The 25,000-nt window shown below is 42.1% G+C and overlaps 1 protein-coding gene across 1 annotated transcript in view; it reads right to left on the bottom strand.

The window, feature by feature from the left end:
• Nucleotides 1-25,000, bottom strand: part of slit2 (slit homolog 2 (Drosophila)) — an 88,706-nt gene that overhangs the window by 24,670 nt on the left and 39,036 nt on the right. The window contains 10 exon segments of the mRNA XM_069167388.1: nucleotides 253-396; nucleotides 646-717; nucleotides 3,945-4,016; nucleotides 4,188-4,259; nucleotides 5,855-5,993; nucleotides 6,274-6,285; nucleotides 6,420-6,583; nucleotides 6,805-6,876; nucleotides 7,830-7,901; nucleotides 8,826-8,897. Of these exon segments, the coding sequence (XP_069023489.1) occupies nucleotides 253-396; nucleotides 646-717; nucleotides 3,945-4,016; nucleotides 4,188-4,259; nucleotides 5,855-5,993; nucleotides 6,274-6,285; nucleotides 6,420-6,583; nucleotides 6,805-6,876; nucleotides 7,830-7,901; nucleotides 8,826-8,897 (891 nt within the window).

The raw sequence follows: 25,000 nt of genomic DNA, 5'->3' as shown, positions 1-25,000 counted from the left end.
TTTAACAAGTGGCAAACAAAAAATGGGCCCAAAAATCCATGATGCATAAATAATAGCTTTTGTTCAAACAATATTTGAGTGTTTTTCTTTTGACGTAGTTTTTTTTACAGCAGTTTTCTAAAAACCTAATACATTTTTATTGAATTCTGAAGTCGCTTTATTATGATGACTGAAGTTTAACACCTACTTATTTACCTTTGCAAGTCTGGTGTGTGTGTGTGTATGTGTGTGTGTGTGTGTGTGTGTACGTACAGTGTTTGTATGGCTCTTAGCGACGAGAAAGTCCCCTTGGCGATGGTCTGGAGCTTGTTGTCATATAGCGATAGCAGATTAAGATTGTGAAGGTCTTGAAATGCGTCCACACGCAGACATGCTATCTTATTAGCATTCAGTAACCTGAAACAAAGAAGTAACAGAGTGAAGGAGAGAGAAATGAGGGCTTATCCTGTTATCGTTCTTCTACGAGTGCTTCAGACAGTGCGGGTCAGTGATGATGGCTTTCAATCATCATATCTCTCTCTGTTGACAATGTTTTAGTTAAGCACTTTTCACCTGAATATCAATGAGATGTGGATGTGAGCGCTTAGCTTCTGGCTAACTTTGTGTGTCTGCGTGTGTTTTTCGTTTGTGTGTGTTTTTACTCACAATAGCTGCAGAGAAAATAGTCCCTCAAACAGTCCTTTGGAAATCTCAGTGATCTTGTTCCCATATAGTACCCTGCAGAGAATAAACACTACATTAATAAGTTATGAGTAAGACCACACATACAGTATTATCCAACACTCAGTATATTCTGTACAGTCAAACCTCGTCTCCCTTCTCTTTGTTTGACGAGTATCTGTTTCTCATAGAGGGTATCTTTATTCATGCAAAAAATGCTCTTCGGGTTATTGTCCTCATTCTAGGCAAACTTAATATTCACTGCTGTACTAGATGGGAAAAGATGGGATTCTTTGACCATGGTCAGTTTCATCAGACTATGAACTTGATAAGTTATTTAGCAGCAGGGCTTTGTCTCCAGAATCTGTTTCTACTCATTTTGACTTTTCAATATTTCACAACTGGCTGATGGACTTCAGAGCATCCTCCCCAGAATCTGTGGCTTAAGTTGAGCAGCGTTCTTTGTCTCCTTTTAGGACATTTGGTCAATTAAAGAATCAACATTGTAACTACTATTTATAACATTCTGAAAATAGACCAATATCACCCCTTTAGCAATGTCAGATGTTGTGAATTTTAAATTTTGTCACAAGGAAATATTTGACGAACATTCACCAGATTCACTTCCTAAACATGAAACCAAACGCTCAGGTGTAAATGTAACTGCTGTCTGCTGCAAGACCTCTTACACATTTAGATATTTCGTAAGGTGCTACATGTGAAAAACAAGCAGATGCTTGGTTGGGCTGTAAAATATTTGCTTTTAGGACTGTGTGGCCTCAGTCTGTTCTATGAGAAACAGAGTCCACTGTCTTTGACAGGGACAAGTGCTGCATTCATGTCTTACAGTACATAAGACATGATACAATACGTATGGGGAATGTCTGACGGCTACAATATTTAGCAATATTTAGCAATATGTAGCAATGTACAGAAGTCTCCAGAAAATTCTGGACAACATGTTTGCAAAGTAGTTTCATCTCATTAAAACTCCATATTAACATTCAAAGTGTAAAAATAATTCAGCTATGAGTTTTGTTTCAGTTTGAAGTAAACCAAATAATTTATGTGCTCCAAAAAAACTGGATGTTACATAAACACAATGGCGGAATAAGTATTTAAATTATTTACTTGTAGTAATATCACAATATATAAAAAAAATACTCCCTTACAAGTAAAAGTCCTGCATTCAAAATAGAATAAAGAAAAGAAAAATTACATCAGTATTATTATTATTATTATTATAGAATGCGCTTAAAGTATCAAATGACAAAATACTTATTATGCAGCACGGCTCATAGAAGTGTTATGTTTAATTATCAAGTCCATATTTATGTTTTAATATCTAACATGTAACGTAGTTGGCTAAAGCAGAGCTAATTCTGGCAACTCTACTTACATTCTGCTGGGTACCTATCATCTATAATAATACATCATATTTTATAAAGTAATCATATGAAATATATCTGTCTGTATGTGAACACTCTGCACAAAAGAGTAAAATTAGTTGAAATCGCTTTCAATCTAAATGAAAAAACACTTTCATAAATCTGTCTGTGGCTGCAGTACGAGGAATGTGAGCTGTTATCAAAGAAATGCTTTTTATAAATACATCAGATTACAAACACAAACAGGTCAAAGTTGAGAGACTGCCACTCCCTTGCCCAGCAAATACCTTTGATGCACACACACACACACACACACACACACACACACACACACACACACACACACACACACACACACACACACACACACACAGACAAGTTATCAGTCATCTTTCTGCTCCACGCTGAGTTGAGTTGTGTATGTAGGCAGTCCAAAGACATGTGTTTTAGATTGGCTTTTATTTCATTGTGCTGAGTGGCTGGCTGCCCCCGAGAGACCTGAGGTTGGGAAACACTTGATGTGGGGAGTGGACGCTTCATTTATGTCTCCCAGACACATTAGCACGTACTGTTCTGCGCACCCACAGACACACTTGTGCACGTACTGACACGTGCACGGACACAATCGATGGCTCATTTGCACCCTCTCCAACCAAACACTGACACACAATGAACACACAGTGCAGCTGTGAAAGCCATGCTGGATGTGATGTGTCAGCATGAATCTGTGTGTCCCATTCTCTCTGTGGTGAATGTGTAATGAGGTGGCAGAAGTCTCCATTCAGCAATTCAGCATTTATGAATTATTGACTTTGGAGAGACGAGACCTTAATATAACTCCTTCATGAAATAACTCTACATTCCTCTCTCCCTCTTCAGCTCCTCTCTTCATCCTCCTTCCCAAAGCTTCACACGCAAAGCAGATGGTCTGACCTGAGATTCAGGCCGCATAGAGAGACAGCAACACCACAGAAGTAAAATATCTTCCATCCATCCATCCAATATCCATACCCGGTTTATCCTGAACAGGGTCACAGGGGAGGCTGGAGCTCATCCCAGCTCCATAAAATTACTTATAAAACGGAATTTTTGTTTTGTGTTGGATTGATTATTAAAAGATAATCATGGATTTCATGAATTTGGATGTCGAGTATCACAGAAAAAGAAATATGAACAGTCAGATGATAAGACTCATGGAACAAAAAATAATGGTGAAATCATTCATTAAAATTAACCTTTTGCTAAAGGTCTCTTAGTTACCCTTGGCATTTTCATAAAATGTGAAAAGGATTTGTGGAGGAGGCCGAATGTTGAGATTGAAATTCTGGGTAAATATTTCCAAACTAAAAATAGTCAGGACAGAGCTGTTCATGGTAGTATGAGGCCTAAACTCCTTTAAAACAATTTTAGCATTAGAAATTGTTGTTGGACCGGTTCCCACACAGTGGATATGTAAGTCCAGAACAGGACCTTTCCTAACATAACCTACCTGTAACTATGCAGAATAATGAAGCTAGTTCACAATATGTTCACTGTTGGTCTTGGAAGTAATGCTATGCTACTGTAGGTATTTACAATGAGGTTAAAATAATTTGTCTGTTGTCTTTTGTAAAACCTGTCTGATTTTGTGATTGCATATGTTTCTTGCCTTTCTTGCTACTTTGTTGTAGTCATGTTGTGTTACCAGATCTCAGTAATTAAATTGGCAAGTACAGTCTTAATATAAAGCACACAAGTAATGCCTGAACTATGAAACACAGTATGATTAATAACAACTTTTAAGGAGGCCTAAAAAGATTTGAAACAATTAAATATTCTGCATACAGTTCAAACCAGTGTATTGTAGTGGTTTGTATGAACCACATCTTAAATACAAACACATCCCACAATACTCACAGAGAGTTGAGGGAGCGCAGACCTTGGAAGGCATCTGAGGCCAGCTCTGATATCTGGTTGTTGCTCAAGTCTCTGTGCAAAAACCGTGCAAAAGAAACAAGAAACAGAGACGGAGACGGTGAGGAAGACAAACACACAGAAAGTGAAACAAGGAGGTCAACAGAAGTCACAAACGGGACAGCAGCAAGGTTTTTGTGGATGGTTAACAGGGTACAGAATACATGTATCTCCTCATCTACTCACATCCTGCGCAGCTTCTTATAAGGAGAAAAAGCCCCAGCTGGGATCACCTTGATGGCGTTCTGCTCCAGTCGTCTGGAACCAAACATAGACACAGGCCATTGAGGAGCGACATTAACATTTGCTTATCTCAGAGCTATCGCTGCTGTATTGTTGACTGCCGGGGGGCTCAGGCTGAGGGGAACATTCCCAGATAAAGCGCTTTGATGTCCGTTGCCAAGGTGTGTCCCAGTTCTCTGATCTTTTGCCCTCTTTAACATGTGTACAGTCAGACGGACGCACAAACACACACGCACACACAGCCTTAACTATCTGGGCAGTGTTCCATTAAGTGCCAGTCTGACTCAGCGTCAATCAGGTCCAAACAAACCAAACCACGTCAGGAGTGTGAAAGAGAGAAGGAGTGGGGCAGACAGAAGAGAAAACAGACCCAAACAACTGTTCTCCAAACATTTCACATGTTCAGTCACTGTAACAACAAAGTCGGTGGAACATGATTTGCAAACCAACCATTCGATTGAGACATTTGACTAAAATATGTTTTTCATTTGCTTTTCTCCTCTATTTAGCTCTGCTTCATTGCTTTCTAGTCCTTTCAGTACGAACAGCTTTGACTGGTTGAACACAAACCTTTTAATGTATTATTTTGTATTCTATTCTACTCCATTGTTCTTTTAAGTCTAAAATGAATCGAGACAAATTCAAGTCAAGTATCAAATTAGAGTCCCAAGACTTTCAGAGTAAACTTCAACTCCAAATAAAGTCTAAAATCATTTGGAAAATTCACATCTCGAAGTCAAAGCAGGCCTCATGTCAAAGACTTAAAAACGTAGTCAATGTACGTCTCAGGTGAAATTTAAGATTTCTGAAACAAGTCCAAATTAATGATGAATTCAATTAAGACATTTTCAAGTCATGTCCCAGGTCTTGTCACATCAGGCATCAAGTCAAGTTTGTATTAAGTCAAGTCTTAAAGTCAAGTAAAAATTACTTGGCAAGTCTTCAAAATCCAGGGAAGTGTTCATTACCTCTAAAATGACACTGCACATCACAGCTGACACCATTTCCTTTCAATGGTTAGTCCTTGCAGTTCAACATTCAAGATGTGTGGCAGGAGTTAAATAGGAGGACATAGTATGAGACTTGAATGTCTTTTTTTATGAGGTGAAGTCTTACGCGAGACAAGTCTCAAACTCAGAGTTGTAGTGGTTGAAATCACGTCTCAAAACGTTTTTGTTACTTAACTCTGACTCAAGTCCAAGTCTGAAATCTTAAGTCTATACTTCTTTTCTGGACTTTGTCACTTTAAATCTGCTGTCTCTCATCCTTCCTCTTTTCTTAACGCCCACTTTTAGAAAGTGATATGATCTGTCTTGTCTCTCAGATTAATCTTTCAGTTCTTCCTCCCTCATTCCTTCATTATTTGCTTAAGCAGGGAAGAGCTGCATGAACAGGCTTTCTCATTTCACAGATGTGTGGTTTTATTTCACTACACAGAGTGAAAGAGAAGTAGTGAAACACAAAGTTGGAAAGAGACAAAGAGAGAAAATGAAGCAATGCACAGTGAAAGAGCAAGAGAAATGTCACTGCGCTGAGTGTGGATGCAGGAGTGCGTGTATGAATGCAGTGCAAAGTGGCTGTGAGTGTACTTGAATGTGTGTGTGTCTTACATCTCAGTGATGGTTTCAGGTAGGTTGGTGGGTATTTCTGTCAGACCCTTCCCTCTGCAGTCCACAATGTTGTTACTGCAGGCGCAGGACTCTGGGCACTGTAACACACTGCAGGAGGGGGATGACGATGACTGATGACCTATGCAGAGACAGATGCACAATATTATCCATGGATAATAGATTATGGTTCTTTTAGACCTTAAACTAAAGGACGTTGAAGCTCACGGACTTCAGTGAAGAAAAAACAGCAGCAAGTACAAAGCAGGTGAGCGAGAGAGGAAAAGAAGCCGTCTTTACATGTGACCTTGTCTAACTACAATCTCATTTTTAACCTTGTGTTGTATAGAAAATCCGATCAATATATATTTCATTAAGTGCAGATTTAAAGCCAAGCCATGCAATGGGCAATGAATACTTACCGTCGTCCCCATCTTGAAAAGCATGAGCCAAAGACAGTGAGGAAAAAGGAAACGAGACAAAGCAAAAGATGGGTTTGCCCCAGCAAAACAGCAAGTGGATGTAAGTCACAGAACAGACGACAAAGAAAACAGTAAACTCAACCTACCTGCGCACACAAACTCCTTCTTCTGCACCTCTGCCACGTTATGTCCCCTCAAGTGTGGAGGGGCCATGCATTGAGTGTAAAGACCCAGGCGGGGGCGCTGTCGCAGCCATTCTGACAGCCAGGCGACGTGGCAGTCACACTGCAGGTTGTTGGAGTGCAGGCGACTGTGTGGGATTGGAGGGGAGGGGAGGGGGCAGACAAGTGTCGAGAACAGGTGGGGGGAGGGAGAGGAGAAATTATAGATTTGATGACAGGAGCAGAGCGGGTGGAGGGGAGAGAGTCGCAAGTACGGATCAATCAATCAATTGCACAAACGGGCACACAAGAGAGAAATCCTTCCCCTCAGGGCGGTAATGTGTACCAAATATGCAGCGGTGCCACTTACAAGGTCCTGAGCTTTGGCATGTGGTTGAAACTGGCCACAGACAGTCGGCTGATGTTGTTATTGTTGAGGGTGCTGAGGAGAAAAGAGATGAATACACAACATAAGATATATATAGAATTTCACTGCTCCTTTATGGCCATAACAGTGAAACACTGTGAAAGGTATGGATGTTTTAACTGTGCTGAGGGGTACAACAACAGAATTGCCTTTAATGTTTTCAAAGCACAACCTTTTAAACTACAGTTTATCTGCTTGCTGCTTGCTTGCTAGCTCCCTTATCAACTATCACATTTAATTAAAACCAGCTGAGCCTCCTGTGTTGCTTTTTTCAGACACAGCCTTAAAACCTAATCCCTTTATTCCCTCCTGAACTGTTAAGACTACAGGATTCAGGGAGGACATTTAACATGTGGTCAGAAATTAGATTGCAGACAGGTGTTTCGGTGTCTTTGGTAAAAGGACATTTCTGTTAAAAAAAAACTTTTGACTGTAAACTATGAAAAAATGACATTTGGCAGATCTGGTAACCGCTCTCATGAAAAATCTCAAATTTCACATTTTCAAAACTTCACGTTAAAATCATCTCTAACTTTGATATTATGTTGTGGTTCATATAAAAACTGTAACTGGCAGCAAACACTACTCCTGATCTAATGTGATGATTGACTTCGAAATCAAAGTAATTCACATTTTCCACACAATATGAGGAAAATGAATATTTGTCATTAAAAACAAGCTCATCAGTGGACTCTAAAACCAAAAAAATAAAGTTTGTTCAGTGGCCCTGATGACATGGTGACCTAACTGCAATAATTCATATGTGACAGTAACACCACAGAACCAGGCATTATTTGTCACTCCTGAATATATATGAAAGTGTCTTTTTTCAGGAGCTGCACAGGCAATGCAGCCTTCAAAAGGTCAACGAGGATATTAGAGGTTCCTCATCCCACCGCTGTTAGTGTTCATCATTCACCAAAACCTCTGCTGCCATTAGCAGGGTGACTGAATAAACAGGTACTCACAGTACTTCCAGGTCACGCAGGGCTCGGAAAGCTCCATCTTCAATACAGCTGATGTGATTGTAGTCCAACTGGCTGTATTCACACACAAACGAGAGGAAAGAAAGAAAGAGAGAAAAAAAAAAGATGTAAAGGTGTCTAACAGGATGTCTTTAGGTGAAATTCAGGGCATGCAGGCAGTTCAGGATGAAAACTCCCCTGGCCAACTCATCAACAGCTCTCTGTCTCCCTCGTATTTGAGTTCTGTCTCCTGGGCTCTTTGTTCTTTGTAGATTCATTTCTAAACGTATTTATCTGTGTATCCATTCCTGTTTCCTGCTCTCTTCTATCTGATGTTTAATTTGTATGCGATGCTCCCTCCCTCCAACCCCCCCCTATCTCTCTTCCCCTCTCTCCCCCATTCTTTCTCAGAATCGCTTTACTGAAACAATTTAATTAAGACGTAAGCACAGTAAATCATCTGCTGTCACCCTCATTCTAATGCACACACACACACACACACACACACACACACACACACACACACACAGACAGACACACACACAATGCCCTTTCCTTTTGCAATAATTACAAGGCATTTCACAACAATTATCTGAAAAAAAACAAAACAGGAAGCAGTGAAATAGCTGAAAAATCCATACTTATAGAATTACTGCTGGGCAATTACATTACACACGGAATGACCAACAATTATCATAAGTATGAGTGAGGCAAACCAAAAAGAGAAAACAACAAAATGCCAGTGACGTGACATCCATAGCGAACACGCACACTCACACATACACAGCTGGTAACGAGCAGCGGTGCCAGTCAATACAGCAAGCAGGAAGCACATGACATTTAACACAATGAAATATTGATGCACAGGCGGTTGGGTGTTGTGCACATTTGCAAACATGTTGAAAAGCAAGTGACAGATGTACACGTATATACACACACAAATGAATGTGCACACACGGAGCACATATGCAGAGAAAGTATTGCTCAAGTGCCACTTACAGGTTCTTGATTTCCACAGCTCCCCTGAAGGCTTTCCTTGGAACCCCCTGAATCTGGTTCTCGCTGAGATCACTGCACAGAGAGAAAGAGAGAGACGAAGAGGAGAAGGGAGAAAGAGAAATAAGGTAGCAGGGAGTTAAGCCAAGCTGTCATAGTGCCACTTGTTTTGCAGCACAAGTACTTGATGTAATTACCAAAATGCAGTGGGGAAACTTCAGAGCCAGACGGATCATCTGCAAAATTGAGTTCCTTGCACACAGAGCACTCCTTCACCAAATACAATCAGCTGTCTCTGCTCATCTCCTAGTGACAAATAACACTTCCTCTGACAAGTGTCCACGCAGCTCGTAACCAGATGCAATTCAGTTGTCTGCTTTGAACATCCATACAATTCAGGTAGAAGAAGCTTTGAATGCACCGGCAACCTGTAGGGGGCACTGGTGACCTCCGCTTCCCTAACAGTTTTCTGTTCCTCCTCTCATCCCTCCCACTCATCTCTACCTCGCCCCCACCCACCGCTCCTGCCTCTGCTTTTAAGAAGTGAGTGATGGATGTGTGTGTGTGCGTGAGTATGAGCATTGGGGTTTAGAACGATTTAATTTTCAACCACTTTAACTAAGCTGCAGCAAAAACAAAACAAAACAAAAACAGCAAAGAAACAGTAATTTTGTTTCAGTCAGTGACATATAGGTGCAGTATGTGTGCTAATACATGTCGCTGTACGCACACACATGCACGCACACGCACACACACACACACACACACACACACACACACACACACACACACACACACACACACACACACACACACACGCGCACACACACACACACACACACACACACACACACACACACACACACACACACACACACACACACCCTCTCAGAAGAGTATAAATACACTCAAACCTAGAGCAGGTGTCGCCTGCTGTCAAGTGAAATACATTCCACCACTGGTTGGTATAGCAACTTGGTTTAGTGAAGGACACACACACACACACACACACATCAGTGCTGAAGGATGTATGCACAAATCATTACATGAAAAGAGGTGTTAATCACACATATGAGCGTGTATTTCCAGCAGATATAATAAAAATTCAATCTAGATCCTCTGGAAGGACGAAACTTGGACATTTAATAGTAACTCAGACTGCTAAATAGTGAGAGTCTGTGTGTGTGTTTGTGTGTGTCACCCGGCTTGCCCGTACAGACCCAAGTTCCAGACAGACTATCTGACCTTTCACTACTGACCTTCCAGCTCTTGACCCCAACTGTGGCACTGTGACCTCCACCATGCTAATCGGCTAACAGCTAAAGCCCGTTCACATTCCTCACATTCCTGCAGTTGTGATTGTATAATCAGCACTGCAGGTATCATCCATCTCCCTTGTCTCCACCCGCTGCTTCTAAACCTGCAGCTGAAGTGGTAATTTGTTTCTAAGAAAACAGAAGAAATTACAAAGCTAGAAGCCTGTTTGCGACTGAGAACCTTGAGTAGCTGCATCCTTGTTCTTGAAGATTATCTTTTGTAGCTTTGATGCCCAAATTAAATGACAAAACTGAATGTTTCTGTAGCCTCCAAGCCTGTGAGAGGGTTGGCTGCAGTGAGATTTTGATTGACAGCTGAGACAGCAGGGGCACAAAGATACAATGTAAACAAAACTTTCTCCGGTGACTGTTGCTTATTAGCAGAGGGACAGATGTTAGTACTAAAGAAAAAGTAATCAGTCGCTCTGAATCTACAGCGACTGATCATGGTACTTTCATGAATGTTTTAAAGATGTTCACAGTGTTTTAGCAGATGTCCACATTCACTACCAAGCCTCAGCATATGTGAGTCCACTTCTAGTCAGTGGAAGCTAATTTCCATGCAAGCCAAGTTGCAGCATGTGTCTATACTTGCAGATATAAAGAAGATATTATGGCTAGCAAGCTTGTGCAGCTCACTCTGTTGTGTTTTGCTTATCTGGCTGCATTCGGTTGACTAAAAGTTAGTTCTTTATGCAAACACAGTTTAAAGTCAAATGTGGTGCAGAAAAGATTAATTGTAAGTCATGCAATAGGAAACTTGTCTTTTGTAAGCATTTGCTGCTTTTCTCTCTTCTAAATTGTTGTAAATTGGGAATTTTTGGTCAGAAAAAACAAGCAATTGAAAAAAAGAACACTTCGAGCTCATGAAAACTGTGACAGGCAAAAGCAGTCATTGGTTTGACCGCCAGTAAAATATGTTCACACGAGACCAGCTCTCTGGCTGGTTTGCGTGCAGAATTCAAAAGATCAGGGAATGTAAAACGTCATTTCATAACACAAACTTACGTGATATATTTGATTTTAAAGTACCTGACTTTTATTTGCACTTCACACTTTCACACGCTTGTGAACTTGCACATGTTTGAATGTCCTCTGTGCACTCCAGATCAATCAACATAATCCTGGACTAAGACTTCACCAACAAAGGTAGATGAAAAAGAGGCTTCACCTCTGCTGTTTTACACACAACGCAAACACACACGTGTGCTTCTTCTCATGCGTGCACACAGAAACACACACACACACACACACACACACACACACACACACACACACACACACACACACACACACACACACACACACACACACACACACACACACACACACACACACACACACACACACGCGCGCACAGTGGCTGGTCTGAATCAAATAGAGTGTGTCCTGATACTGTTTTTACAGGGCCAGGGGGGTTTGGAAAACAGCCATGCTCCTTTAACCGCTGGAACTCTAAAACCAAATAAACACTTCGAAAATGCTGCTTAGCCCTACACACACACACTGTAGAGCATAAAGCTCACAGAGTGCATCCACTACATCTGCCTATCGGATGTAAAGATCAGTACAAACTTGTTAATGTCCTATTTGTGAGGAGCTGACAGTTTGACAGTTTGTATTTCTATATTTTTGGCCGCACACTAACCTCAGTGTAAACGACTGTGTTTACACACACTTAACATGTTAACTTGGGAACATACAGTGCACTACTCTGCCAATTACAGAATAGTAGCTCTTTCCTCTCCTATGGTGTTTACCATAGGAGAGGAACGCGTGTATGTGTGTGTTTGACACACACATTTATCTTCTAAACCACTGAGATGATTGAAAATTGATTTTTCACAATTTATCTGTCCTTGTGATCTACAACAACAGAGACAGCACGCACACGCACGCGCACACACACACACACACACACACACACACACACACACACACACACACACACACACACACACACACACACATATACATACAGACATAGTACATGCATGCACATGTGCTTGGCAGGTTGGGTTAAAGCGGGGCTCTTAAGGAAGTGCAGAAGGCCACTCTAAACCCTATTCATCACTCAGACCACCAGAGAGAGGGAGAGAGAGTGAATAGCAAGTTTTACCCCGACAAGGAAATTGACTTCTTAGGGACTTAGGAGTGGATTTTCTTCCTCAGTTTGGCGCCAAAGCACCTGATTTAGTTTCATCTCCAGTTAAATCGTTTGGTGGATGTTCTGTCCACCTCTTTCTCTTCCTTTCTTCCTTTGCCCTCCCTCCCTTAGTGTCTTCCTTTTCATCCATCTCTCTGAGTCTTTTCCACTTCTCCTAAATTGGTCTCATTTTTGGGCTTCCCCAAGATTTTAACCCTTCACCTCTGGCCCTGCGCCTAAACCGGGAGGTTGCCTTCATTAAAAGAGGCTCCTGCTGAGCCCAGTGTGTGTGTCTGTGTGTGCGTGTGTGTGTGTGTTTTTGTTTGACGGTGCCGGAGGTATTAGACCCACAAAGGAAATATATCATGCTGTTAAGTTAGGGATCCTCTGAAAGCAGACACACACACACACACACACACACACACACACACACACACACACACACACACACACACACACACACACACACACACACACACACAGACTTCACACTCAGACACACTGCTGCTGTAAACTGACAGCTGACAGCCCACATCCATGATGAGAAGTAGGAAAACAGATCTACAGAAACACACTCACACTGCTGTACATGCCCACTACCGACCCAACTTTTCTGTCCGTTTTTAGCTCATATTTTGTTCTTGTGCCGCCTCTTTTTCTTTGACATCCACCCAAAACAAGATAAATCTAAAACATCTTCCTCCATGTTTTCTCCCTCCGTCCACACTCAGCTTTTATTTTTCACACTCAAAAGCTGAGCTGTTTAAGAGTGCTCCCCAGAGTAGACAAACCTGGAGATGCTGGCATCAGGTTTTGGAGTGGACAGGAACATTTTAGCTTTCTGAAAACAATGAAATATCCTGTATTCGGGACCGTTAGCAGCAAGCAAGAAGCCAACTTTCTGTGGCATCTAACCCTCTCTTTGGTTATCCATTTTACATGTTAGTTTAGTATGGACCAATTTGCGATTTGCCTGACACCTGGGTGCATTAAACACGCACCTGGCGGTGTTTTTGTCTCATCACAGAAACATACAAATATGGAAATGACAAATGAGTGTGTGAGTTTGGGCTGCACTAAAACACAGTACAGGTGAACACATGGAACAGGAGGGGCAGTGGTGTAACCAGCTTAGGTTTTACAGAGGGATCTGCCTCTTTTTATTCCCACTTTTACCAGATGCCAACTGTTGCCAACCAAAACCTGTTGTTTAGGAGCTTCAGTGTGGTATGATATCTTACAAAACCACCTAAAAATGATGGTTTGGGCTTACACACACATTAACATCCATTTTCAGATTTTACATTTCGAATTGTGTGGTTGTCGTCTCTCCTTTATCTTCTGACCGTCCTCCTGGTGGCCCAGGATGTGTGTGTGTGTGTGTGTGTGTGTGTGTGTGTGTGTGTGTGTGTGTGTGTGTGTGTGTGTGTGTGTGTGTGTGTGTGTGTGTGTGTGTGTGTGTGTGTGTGTGTGTGTGTGTGTGTGTGTGTGTGTGTGAGACAGAGTCAGGTCTCCAGTGTTAAGAGCTTAGTGCTGCTTTTCTAAAGGGTCTTTTCAGAGTTAGAGAGGGGCTTTTGACACCCTCCGTGTCTAAGAAGACCTGGGCATGAAAGCGCAGCACTCAATTCTCACACATACACCCCTCATCCTTCCCCCTCCTCCCTGTTCCTTCTCTCACTCACACTGGACGCACACTCTTACCTACTGTTACACAGTTTCTGAATCTCTTTTGTATGAGACCCACTGCCACAAGATTATTCCCAGGTCCAGCAAACTGGGGGTTCCCCTTGAAGTGTGTGTGCATGTGTGGGTAGGGTATGAGTCGGAGTTGGCAGAGCAGTAAACTAATCATCTTGTTCAAATCCCTTTTCGGAGACCTTAATCCTATTAAGTATAAGAATGTGTGAATGGGCAAAGAAGGCGCTGGAAAGAGTCCGTAGGAAAAAGAGAAAAAGGAGGAGAAAATGAGGAAGAGCTGGGCAGAGAGAGAATATGTGAGTGTCAAAGATAAGAAGGATACTTTGGGAGAGAAGGAGAGAGACTCAGGTTTGGTACAGGGGTGTTTACGATGGGACGGTCAGGGAGAAATACCAAGAGTAAAACGACACTGGCATTCTGTGTGTGTGTGTGTGTGTGTGTGTGTGTGTGTGTGTGTGTGTGTGTGTGTGTGTGTGTGTGTGTGTGTGTGTGTGTGTGTGTGTGTGTGTGTGTGTGTGTGTGTGTGTGTGTGTGTGTGTGTGTGTGTGGATTCTTCAGCTAATTCTGGCAGCAATGCCATTAGTGGACCCCCAAAGATCACACTTCTGTGAGCAATTAGTGGGAGAAAGACTCCCAAAGAAAAGAAGAGATAAGGGGAGAGAGGAGAGAGAGGAGAGTAGGCTTTCTGAAGACAATGCAGAGGATTATTGAACACACTGGGCCAGGACTGGCACCTGGGAATGTGGAGGAATGTGTGTGTGGCTGTGTGGCTGGTGAGTGTTTGTGTATGACAGTCAATCATGACCTCTCTGGATTTTATTTTAGGTGCATTTTGGACATCTTGGGTGGCAGAATTTAAAAACTGCATAACAGGATAAAAAAAAAAAGAAGATTCTTATGATTTGCTCTTTCAGGAGACGCAGTCATTATGCAGAATCACACACACCCTCCCACACGCTGATCGCCTCCTCTTTCAGCCTCCCACTTCAGGCTCTCTCTTCTAAACTAATATTGACTTTGTTCGTGAATGACAGATCTGCAGTCCACCCCCCTCCCACTCGTCCCGTCACATTGTCTATTTCCCTTATTCACCATCACGCCTTACACACATTCTTTAAATGCCAGGTAAGAGGGTTGCTATGGTTACTAGATCAGGGTGGACATCTAGGGGACATTTTGACATGACACAGAGGATGTCCCATGTGTGTGCCTGAGTATGCCTGGTGACCAGGTTGGCGATTTGCCAGAAAAGGTGTGTGTGTGTGTGTGTGTGTGTGTGTGTGTGTGTGTGTGTGTGTGTGTGTGTGTGTGTGTGTGTGTGTGTGTGTGTGTGTGTGTGTGTCTGTGTGTAGCCTCAATGAGTTTTTAACTTCACAAAGTTCTCAGTTTACAAATGCTCTTGTGGTAACAGCTGTATTATTTTTTTCTGCTGATTTTCGAAGGAGTTTATATTTTGCAGTGTTTCCTCCTTTACACTTTGAATACAGAGGGGAAAGCCAAGATGATTTCTTGGTACAAGTTCTCCATTCTGCCTACTGATTTTGTACATAAATAGCTCCTGCGCCTTTCATTCAGCTACCAATCGTTTTGTAGTGAACTCCTAACAAAGCCAGCAGTAAGCCACTTGCCAAACTTGCAACGCCGGCGTCTTGTTGCTGGGGAAAGAACATGGTAACTACACATTTCTTATCTGGTCTACTATAAAGATTATCAGTAAAATAATAAAGCTGAAAAAATAAAGATCATGTATGCTAGTGTGTGCATGTACATATTTGAAACCAGACTGATTACGTTGCTTTCCAGCCCAGGAACAGATTAGTCAGCGGTCTGGGACCATGACATCATCATGAAATGTTTACACGTGTAATTATAGACAAGTGAGAAATACATCTGTGGTGCATACACACACACACACACACACAAACACACACACACACACACACACACACACACACACACACACACACACACACACACACACACACACACACACACACACACACACACACACACACACACACACACACACACACACTGGGGAGAAATAGACAGTGGCTTGCAGTAATACAGTAATTGCATATGAGGAGAGCTGAGAAGCACTCAGTAATGGGGACCCACTGATGGTGATATTTAGATTTAAAGCTGCCTCAACAGAGATTCCCATCATGCCGTGCACCTGTGCTCTTCCAACTCGCATGTTTTTCTTCGTGTCCCTCTGCAACAATTTCAGGAAACACTTTTGCAAAGTGACTAAAGTCGAACGCCAAAGTTAAAGGAAACATTTTAATCCACACACACAGAGCTGTGTGATAGATCAATGATAAAATTGACATTTCTCTTGCAGCTCTGAGTCACACATGCATGCGTTTACTGATCTCACACCCGGTCAGCGTCACACTGGGACAAGCCACCTGAGACAGTTTTGATGATAATGAAGAACTTGATGAACACATACACGCAGCACAGGATGAAGTAATATGAGTAACTGTGCACACATTTGCGTGGCCAAAAGCTAAAAGCTTTTGACAGACAGAGGTTCATTACTAGCGCCCTCTAGCAGCAGTAATTCTAAACTGGAAAATGACTTGGCGAGGGTGTACTGACAAGTGACTGAATGAAATACTAACATTCAACCTCGATACCTATGTCGACACACCACAGAAAGAAAATCCCAATAACTATTTGTGTTGGTCACAACTTGGAAAAATCTTCAAATGATGGTAATTCATTTTGAGGAGCTTCTGATGCTAAAATCTTTCCTTTTCTGGATCTCTTTGGTGTGGTTACAGTGCGGAGTCAGACACAGACGAAAGGATGATCGATTTCTAAAGATTTTCCTCACTCGTTTCTAATATCTTAAACACAGAGCAACTTAATGTAACCAAATATTTCATCTTCAATGCCTCCCACCCCTCTGTCGGTTTTGTCCAGTCTATACTTTTCCTTCCATTTCAGTTCTTTCCTGACATTTCTCTTCATCACACCTCCTGTCTTTATTCCCTGTTTTTCCCTTTTCCTTTCTGGTCTTTCCTTCTCTTCCTTTTGTCTCTCCCACTTTCTCTCCCTCTCTCCCACATCCTCTCCACCCTCCACCGCCCTCCTTTGCCCTGCTCCCTGTGTAATGAGTCTAATCCATCAGCTAGACAGTATTAATCGTATTCCGATAGCAGTGTGTTCACTTGCTGCTCGCTGCTGTCTCCGTCTCTACGAGTCAATAACCCCAGCTCTAACACCTACACACTGCCTATGACAGATAGGCTATGTGTGTGTGTGTGTGTGTGTGTTTCTGCATGTGTGTGTCTCTGTGTGTGCATGAACTTTAAAACCAGCTCAGCACTATGACCAAATTTATTGCAGTCTTTGCCTGGAAGAGCGTCCAAAACACACACGAGATGTAGACACAGACACACACACCACAGCTAAAATGACCACCGCTCAACGCGTTGCCAGACCACTCGGTCACCACAAACTCTTGGTGAGTGACATCATATCCTTTTCCTGTTTGCCTCTTACGTTGCCATACAATAATAAATAGAAAAGATAAATAGAAAGTGACAGCACATGATTGTGTGTCTGGGTCCATTTGTGTGGGTTTGTGCATCAGCCTGCATATATGTATGTATGTGTGTGTGTGTGTGTGTGTGTGTGTGTGCGTGCCTCAGTCTGCATATCCTTTGCCAGGTCAGAAAGTTTTTCACCCACGTCTTTGACCTGATCTGCCACAAACTCTATGACCCAATAAGCTGAAGCAGCAAGCAGCCTCCTCCCTCCTTGCCTGCCTCCCTTCCATTTAAAACGGCAGCGTCTTACAAAAAAAGAAAGCTCTCACTCGTGGATAACATATCAATCTGGCGCCCAACGATGCTTTGTCATTTTCAGACTTAGCTTTTCCATGTATTTTTCTCCCCCACAACTCGCTTCATCCATCAATCGCTGCACTGTTCTTCTGATCGTTCAATCATTGCATCACTCTTTTCATCCATCAATCATTCATTCTTGCTCCTCATCTGTCAACCTGCAATCCGACTCAGTTAGACGAGCAGAGGCATTGAATTTAAAAGTAAAACATTTAACTTTGAGGAGAGAGCAGTAAGAGGGCACATGCCAGGCCCCATGCTGTATGTGCATTATATCAGTTTGATTCATGCTGTTAAATTGTAGCCATTAAAACCTAACAGCCCAGCTGCTGTTTTTTTGCAGCTGAAGGTGGTAAAACAAAAAACAACATCCAGCAAATACCATCAAAATAATAACTATCAAATACAGAGGTCTGTTTTTTTTTTTTTTTTTCATCTAACAACATTTTTGGTTTGATTGACAGTTGAGCTTAGTAAGTGATGATCTGTGGTCGGGGGGAGTGTGTTTGTACATCAGGAATGAGAGTTTACGTTGCGTATCAGTGGAAAGAGGAATACAAAGTGTGTGAGTGCATGTATGTGTGTGTGTGTGTGTGTGTGTGTGTGTGTGTGTGTGTGTGTAGCGCAGCAGAGGACTGCAGTGGCAATGACTTACTCACCCTGGTGTCATTATTCACAGTTTACAAACCATGAAGAGTCAGGGCAGAGACATTCACACACACACACACACACACACACACACACACACACACACACACACACACACACACACACACACACACACCTCTCCTAATTCAGCAGTGTGTGCGGTTTTGTCTTTCTTTCCCTGTGTTTACCCAGCAGCTTGAAGTGATATGCTGGGGAGGCCTCCTAGTGCAGGCACACACACATGCATACACAGATACAGAGCTAAACAGATAGATTTTTTTTTACCAACCGGATATCTGAAAAGCACCAAATCCTCCCAAAAACCCTAATATATTTGAATTACTATTATATGAGGCCAAGAAACCAATTACTATCACATTTACTTAAAAGATTTAATTACTTAAAATGTTTTAGAATAATTTACTGCTGGTCAACTAAACAATGCATCTATTAAAGGTAATTGCTTCAGCTCTATTACATTTAGGCACCAGACAGGCCATTGGGATTTTTGCTTCATGTCTTTGAGCCTCAAGTCTTTCTGAATGAACTGAGGCATGTCAGTGAGCAACAACAGAGACAGGTTCTGCAATGTTATTCGTTAGTTCTGTTTCTAATCATTAGACCAATATCAATAAGTCTTCTGCCTCAGTCAAGTGTATAAAATTAGTTTATTTTTATATTTTGATGTATCCCCCCAGTTTTGGTTCAAATATGCACATTGAAACAGGTATAGAGATGTATTTATAGTGAGGTAGACAACTGTGGTTCAGCAAGAGCGAGGCAGATCACTTTTTCCCCTTCAGGCTCTATTAAAGAGTGTGTCAATATGAGTGTGTGTTGTGTGTATGTTAGAGACAGAAAGTGTTTCCTCCCCTGAGGCCTCTCACTTAAACTGTGTGAAAATGAACCTCTTGTCAATCGTCTACTCGGGGCTGTTTAGGGAAATGAGGGATTCATCAGTCAGCCGCTCGGCTGTGGGAGGGCAATGAGGCTGTGACAGTTTACAGTATCTGACCCAACACCTGCACAATGCTTTTAGACCCGAGAGAGAGAGGAGGGGAGGAGAGGAGAGGAAGCAGGAGAGGAGGGGGCCAGAGGGGAAGACAAAAAGATGGAAGAACAACATTTGTGGCCATCAGAAAGAAATGCAGGCGCTTTTCAGATAAAAACAAGAACAAATTGGCAGAAAGGCATAGTTTCTGCTTTTCTTTTATCGCGACTCCACCTCCTCCTCTCTGTCTTGCTCCAAATCTATTCAAGATGTCTCGAGACCCCCCAAATGTCCCCCACCCCTCTGTTTGCCAGCTCCTGGCAATCGCAGGCTAGCTGAAATATTCCTCTTCAAATAGTTTCTCTCCGTCAATGTTGTCTTTCTTTCTTTCACCACCGTAGAGGCTTGGGTCACACACACTTGTCACTCTGGACCAGCTGTCCTGCACCATCTGTCCACTGTCCGCTCGACACACACGCACGCACGCACACACACACACACACACCCGCACGCATGCACGCACACACGCACACACACACACACACACACACGCACACACGCACACACGCACACACGCACACACGCACACATGCACACACGCACACACACGCACACACACACACACACACGCACACACACGCACACACACGCACACACACGCACACACAGCAACTCTGGCGCTAAATTGTGGCGGTTACTGGCAAAGGAACCATGCCCAGGAACAAATTATGTATATTGAGCTGTGTCAAAATAAATACAACATCTGACGATGATGAGACGATGACAAAGAGTGACAGGGGTGAGACGTGAAAGAGAGGAAAGAAAAAAAAAAGAGAGCAAACACTCCCAAACAAAAGCTGAGATCCACTTCCACATGACCAACGGTGAATATGAGAAGTCATGCATAATTTGGACTACTTGTGCGCTTTTTTGATTGGTTGTTGGGCCTTGAAATGCGCTTGTGCGACATTTGAAGAAAACACCATATGTGTTGAAGTGAGCAAAATTACTGTGTGTGTGTGTGTGTGTTCTGCATTCCTATGAGCAGTGGGTTGGAAACAAGGGCCATGAAAGCAAACAGTGTTGGCCATTAAGTCTCCTGGACACCAGCCAGACAACACACACACACATGCAAATACACGTGTGCACATATAAATGTCACTAATAAAAAACTGCATCAGTATGACGGGATTGGAGGGAGTTGATACTCATTGATTATATATAGGAGGAAAAACATTTGTTACATGATATTCCCAAATTCCATGTTTTACAACATTGATGAGTTAAAACAAAATTACATTTCCACTTCATTCCCTGTCTGCTCTCTGTGTTTTGTTGGAAATAAAGAAAAATTGTCCCTATCACTAATATATTGATTAGTGGTTGCTATCCAGCAATGGAACTTTCTGTAATTACATTTACTCAAATAGGGTAATGAAACAAATTTTGGCTTCCATTTTTTGTTACTTTAAATTTCCCAATCGGTATCACACCAAAGTGTGTTATACACCTGTCAGTCCACTCGACAATATTGTGTCAGTGTCAGGTTTGGTCAGGTCTAGGCATGAAAAGTAAGATGCTTTACTTGAGGCCTGTGTATGGCCTGTCCAGCCACCCATGACCTCTTCCCCATAACTTCATAACTATTTGTAACCTCCTCCTTCAATCCTGGTCATTAATGCTAGTACTTTTCACGCCTGAGATATAATGTGACACTGACGCGGTATCTTCGGTATCCTGACGGGTGTATTACCAGACGGAACTCCACTCTGCAGCATTTTAGAGGGTTATGCTGTAATTTTTAAACTTATCTGATGGTTGAAGTTACTACCTACTTTTCTAAAATGTGATTCAATGGAAAAATAAGTGTTATATTAAAAGACAGTATCTATTTTTATATATGATATAAAATAGGCTCCATAGGAACGAGCTGCACATTTCAATGTTTCGTAAATGTGTCATTAGTTATAACAAACTTATAACCTAAGACATGATTAAAATAACACAAAATGAAGAGTTTTATTTTTGTTACATTTTACTGATATTATGACATACCATGTTATAAAACTTTACCTTCTGTTACTTAAGATGTACTTTTGTCAGATTTTTTTTGGCCTTTATTTGACAGAAACAGAGACAGACAGTCAATAAAGGGAAAGAGAGCAGGAGTACGACATGCAGTTCGGGAATCAAACCAGGGGCTTGCTGTTCAGAGCATGTGCACCCATGCAGTATATGCGCCAAAACCAGATCAGAATCAAACGCTTTTATTTTTTATGGAGTATCTTCATAATACTCTATTGATGCTTTTACTTTCAGAAAAAGATCCGAAAACTAGCATATTGGATATTTTACTCATAAACTTATCTCTTGTCATACTGCTACTAAGCAAGTGTTACTACTTTTCCCACAAAAAGGCCAACATTGTTGAAATTTCAAACGCACGGGCTAAAAAAAACAGCACGTGTACTCTGATGTGAAATAGCTACCTCCTGTAACGCCAGACAAGCATGTCCTCACGGTGTTTGATCGCATACATCCTGACCAGCCAGGGCTAATTTAGAGCAGCACATCGCATTTCCACTGAACAAGCTCAGACACTTCGGCTCGCAGGCAGCAGCTGAGTCCAGACCTGAGTGATGCCGCTGTTCCATTTACTAACCGCAGCACAACACCAGCAGTTCCCTTTGAAATACGACCTGCGGCCCTACAACGTCCACAATGAGGTTTGTGTCCCAAATATAGAGAAGACGATCGGGTCAGAGCTGGATGAGGGGCTTTAGACCGGCTGCATTCCAGTGGAGGGGACATAGGGGGCGCCAACACCAACACATCAGCTTTCTTTTTGAAGGCTGTTAACTAAATTAGATTACCAGGGTGTGTATGTGTGTGTGTGTGTGTGTGTGTGTGTGTGTGTGTGTGTGTGTGTGTGTGTGTGTGTGTGTGTGTGTGTGTTGTGGGTGCACCAGAAGTGTCATATTAGTTGGTAATGCATTGAACAGCTGTGACACACATGCCTACACACACACACACACACACACACACACACACACACACACACACACACACACACACAAACAGAATATCAAGCCTCTTAGAGGTTGACTGACATGGTGACTGTTTTTAAATGTATATATGTGTGTGTGTGTGTGTGTGTGTGTGTGTGTTTGTGTGTGTGTGTGTGTGTATGTGAGAATGCAACTGTGCACCAGTAACAGCATTCAATGTGAGTGTTTGTAATGGAAGAAGTGGACTGATGTAATGAGGCTGTAATAAGGGTGAAGCTTAATCCTAGTGAAGACAGACATGGACCTCTCACCCCTGCCTACACTCACTCACTCACACACACACACACTCTCACACACTCACTCACACACACACGCACGCACGCACGCACGCACGCACGCACGCACGCATGCACGCGCACACACACACACACACACACACACACACACACACACACACACACACGCACACACGCACACACACACACACTCCCTCCCCACACTCTTTAAATCTTTTCCCTCCTCCTTCTCTTCCCACTTTTTCCTCTTGCTTCATCTTTCCTTCCTCTCCCTTTTCTTCCTCACCACAAACTTGAATCTCCTAGTTTCCTTCCTTGTCACCCTCCTATTTCCTTCCCCTTGTCTTCCTACAACCCTTGCACCAAGTTACCTTCTTTTTCACGATCCTTCTTCACCACTTCTCATGTTTTTTGCTTGCCCTCTTTCCTTCTGCCGTATTTCCCTTCTGCCTTTCCACTTCTTTTCTTACCGTCCCTCTTTCCTTCCTCTTCACCTCACACTGTTTGTCTTTCCTTCCTTCCCACCTGTCTTCTTTCCAGCAGCTCTTTCACCTTCACACCCTCCTCTCCTTCATCCCTGTTCCCTACTTTCTTTCATTCTTTTCCAACCTCCTCTATTTCTTCTCTTTCATGTCTTCCCGTCCTCTCTCCTACCTTTCCTCACTCTTTTCTCCACCTCCGTCCTTCTCCCGTCTCTCTTTGAATACCAAAGAGGGCACGCATGCTTCTTTTAAGTTCTCCACATTAAGCAGGGCAATAAAATACCACCAAACACACACATGCACACACACATACACATACACACACTCACACACACACACATACACACACACACACACACACACACACACACACACACACACACACACACACATACACAAACATGGTGTAGTTAAAGAAGATGAGCTACTGTGGTTTCTTCCAAATAGTCTCAGTCTATTTCATGCTCCAGACACACATTTCCCACCATAATTTATTGTCCTTTAGTTGACCAGGACAGGAGACACATACACACTCTCTCTCTCTCTCTCTCTCTCTGTCTCTGTCTCTCTCTCTTTCTCTTTCTCTTTCTCTCTCTCTCTCTCTCTCTCTCACACACACACACACATACATATAAAGACACACACAAAATTATAGCTATTTCCTGTCTGGTCCATGTTTTAGAGGCAAAGGTTACTTTTTGTCTTAAGTTTCACCAAAGGAAAGGATTCCCTGCAAGTTTTCACTTTTAATTGACTTATTTTTGCAGAAGACCATTTACTGCTGTCATTTGATATTTATTTGATTTCTATTTAACAACAGACCAGAGACAACAGATACAAAATTGGCTTTTTGGCTGTCTTGGCCATTGGCCATTGCTTCTGTCCTGCCAAAATAAACTCAAATAAAAATGCATAAATAAAATTTATGGGTAGGTTTTTTTTGTGGATATGTGCAGCTTTTACTGTGCCTCCTCTGTACAAACTGACATCAATCAACTCTGAATAAAAATATATCTGTTCGTGACAACTGCTGGTGCTGTTTGACGATGCCTTTAAGTAGGATTGCATTTCCCACGTTCTCAAGAACAACATGTCACAGTTCTGCCCTTTTGTTTCTATTTGCCTGCCATGTTTCCGGTTTTATTTTGTAGTCACTCATCTGTTGCAACCATGTGTACTTTATCCCCTTCGGTGTTAGTTCCCTTAAGGTTCCTGTACTCACCTGTGCCTCGTTAGACTATCAGCCCAATTTGTTGTCTTTTTCCTCACCAGTTGACATAACTTTGCAGCATTCATTTCCTAGTGTTATTTCTTATGAGTTGTTTTGGCTTTGTTTTCTGGATTTTTTTTAATTTTTTTTTTTTTTTATCTCTGGCAGCTAGCTTTTTGTTACCGAACAATCTTCCTTAAATTGCTTAAACTTGCCTTTTGTTTCAGCCTCATGCCTCCTGTGTTGTGCATTTGGGTCGTCCTTCTTTTGGAAACTGTGACACCGCTGCTTCACAAAACTTTGTATGTGAAAACAGTTTTTAACGAATGAAAGAGCTTTTTCTATTTTTATTTCCTGAACATGATGCTGAAGATAGAGGAAAGCATAAAATGACTCAAAGAAAATGTTTTCCCAAAGAACGAGGAGATTTACATTTATGTTTCTGGTTGCTTAGCAACTGTTTAACCACTTGAACAAAATTCGTATCGCGTACTTGTAACTTCCCATTTCGACCGAACAACCTCAT

This window comes from Embiotoca jacksoni, unplaced genomic scaffold (assembly GCF_022577435.1).
Source record: "Embiotoca jacksoni isolate LCO1_2020_lvr unplaced genomic scaffold, fEmbJac1.0.p SCAF_4, whole genome shotgun sequence".
Classification (NCBI taxonomy): Eukaryota; Metazoa; Chordata; class Actinopteri; family Embiotocidae; genus Embiotoca; species Embiotoca jacksoni.
Note: the sequence above shows the minus strand (reverse complement) of the source record. Positions and strands in the feature narration are given on the sequence as shown.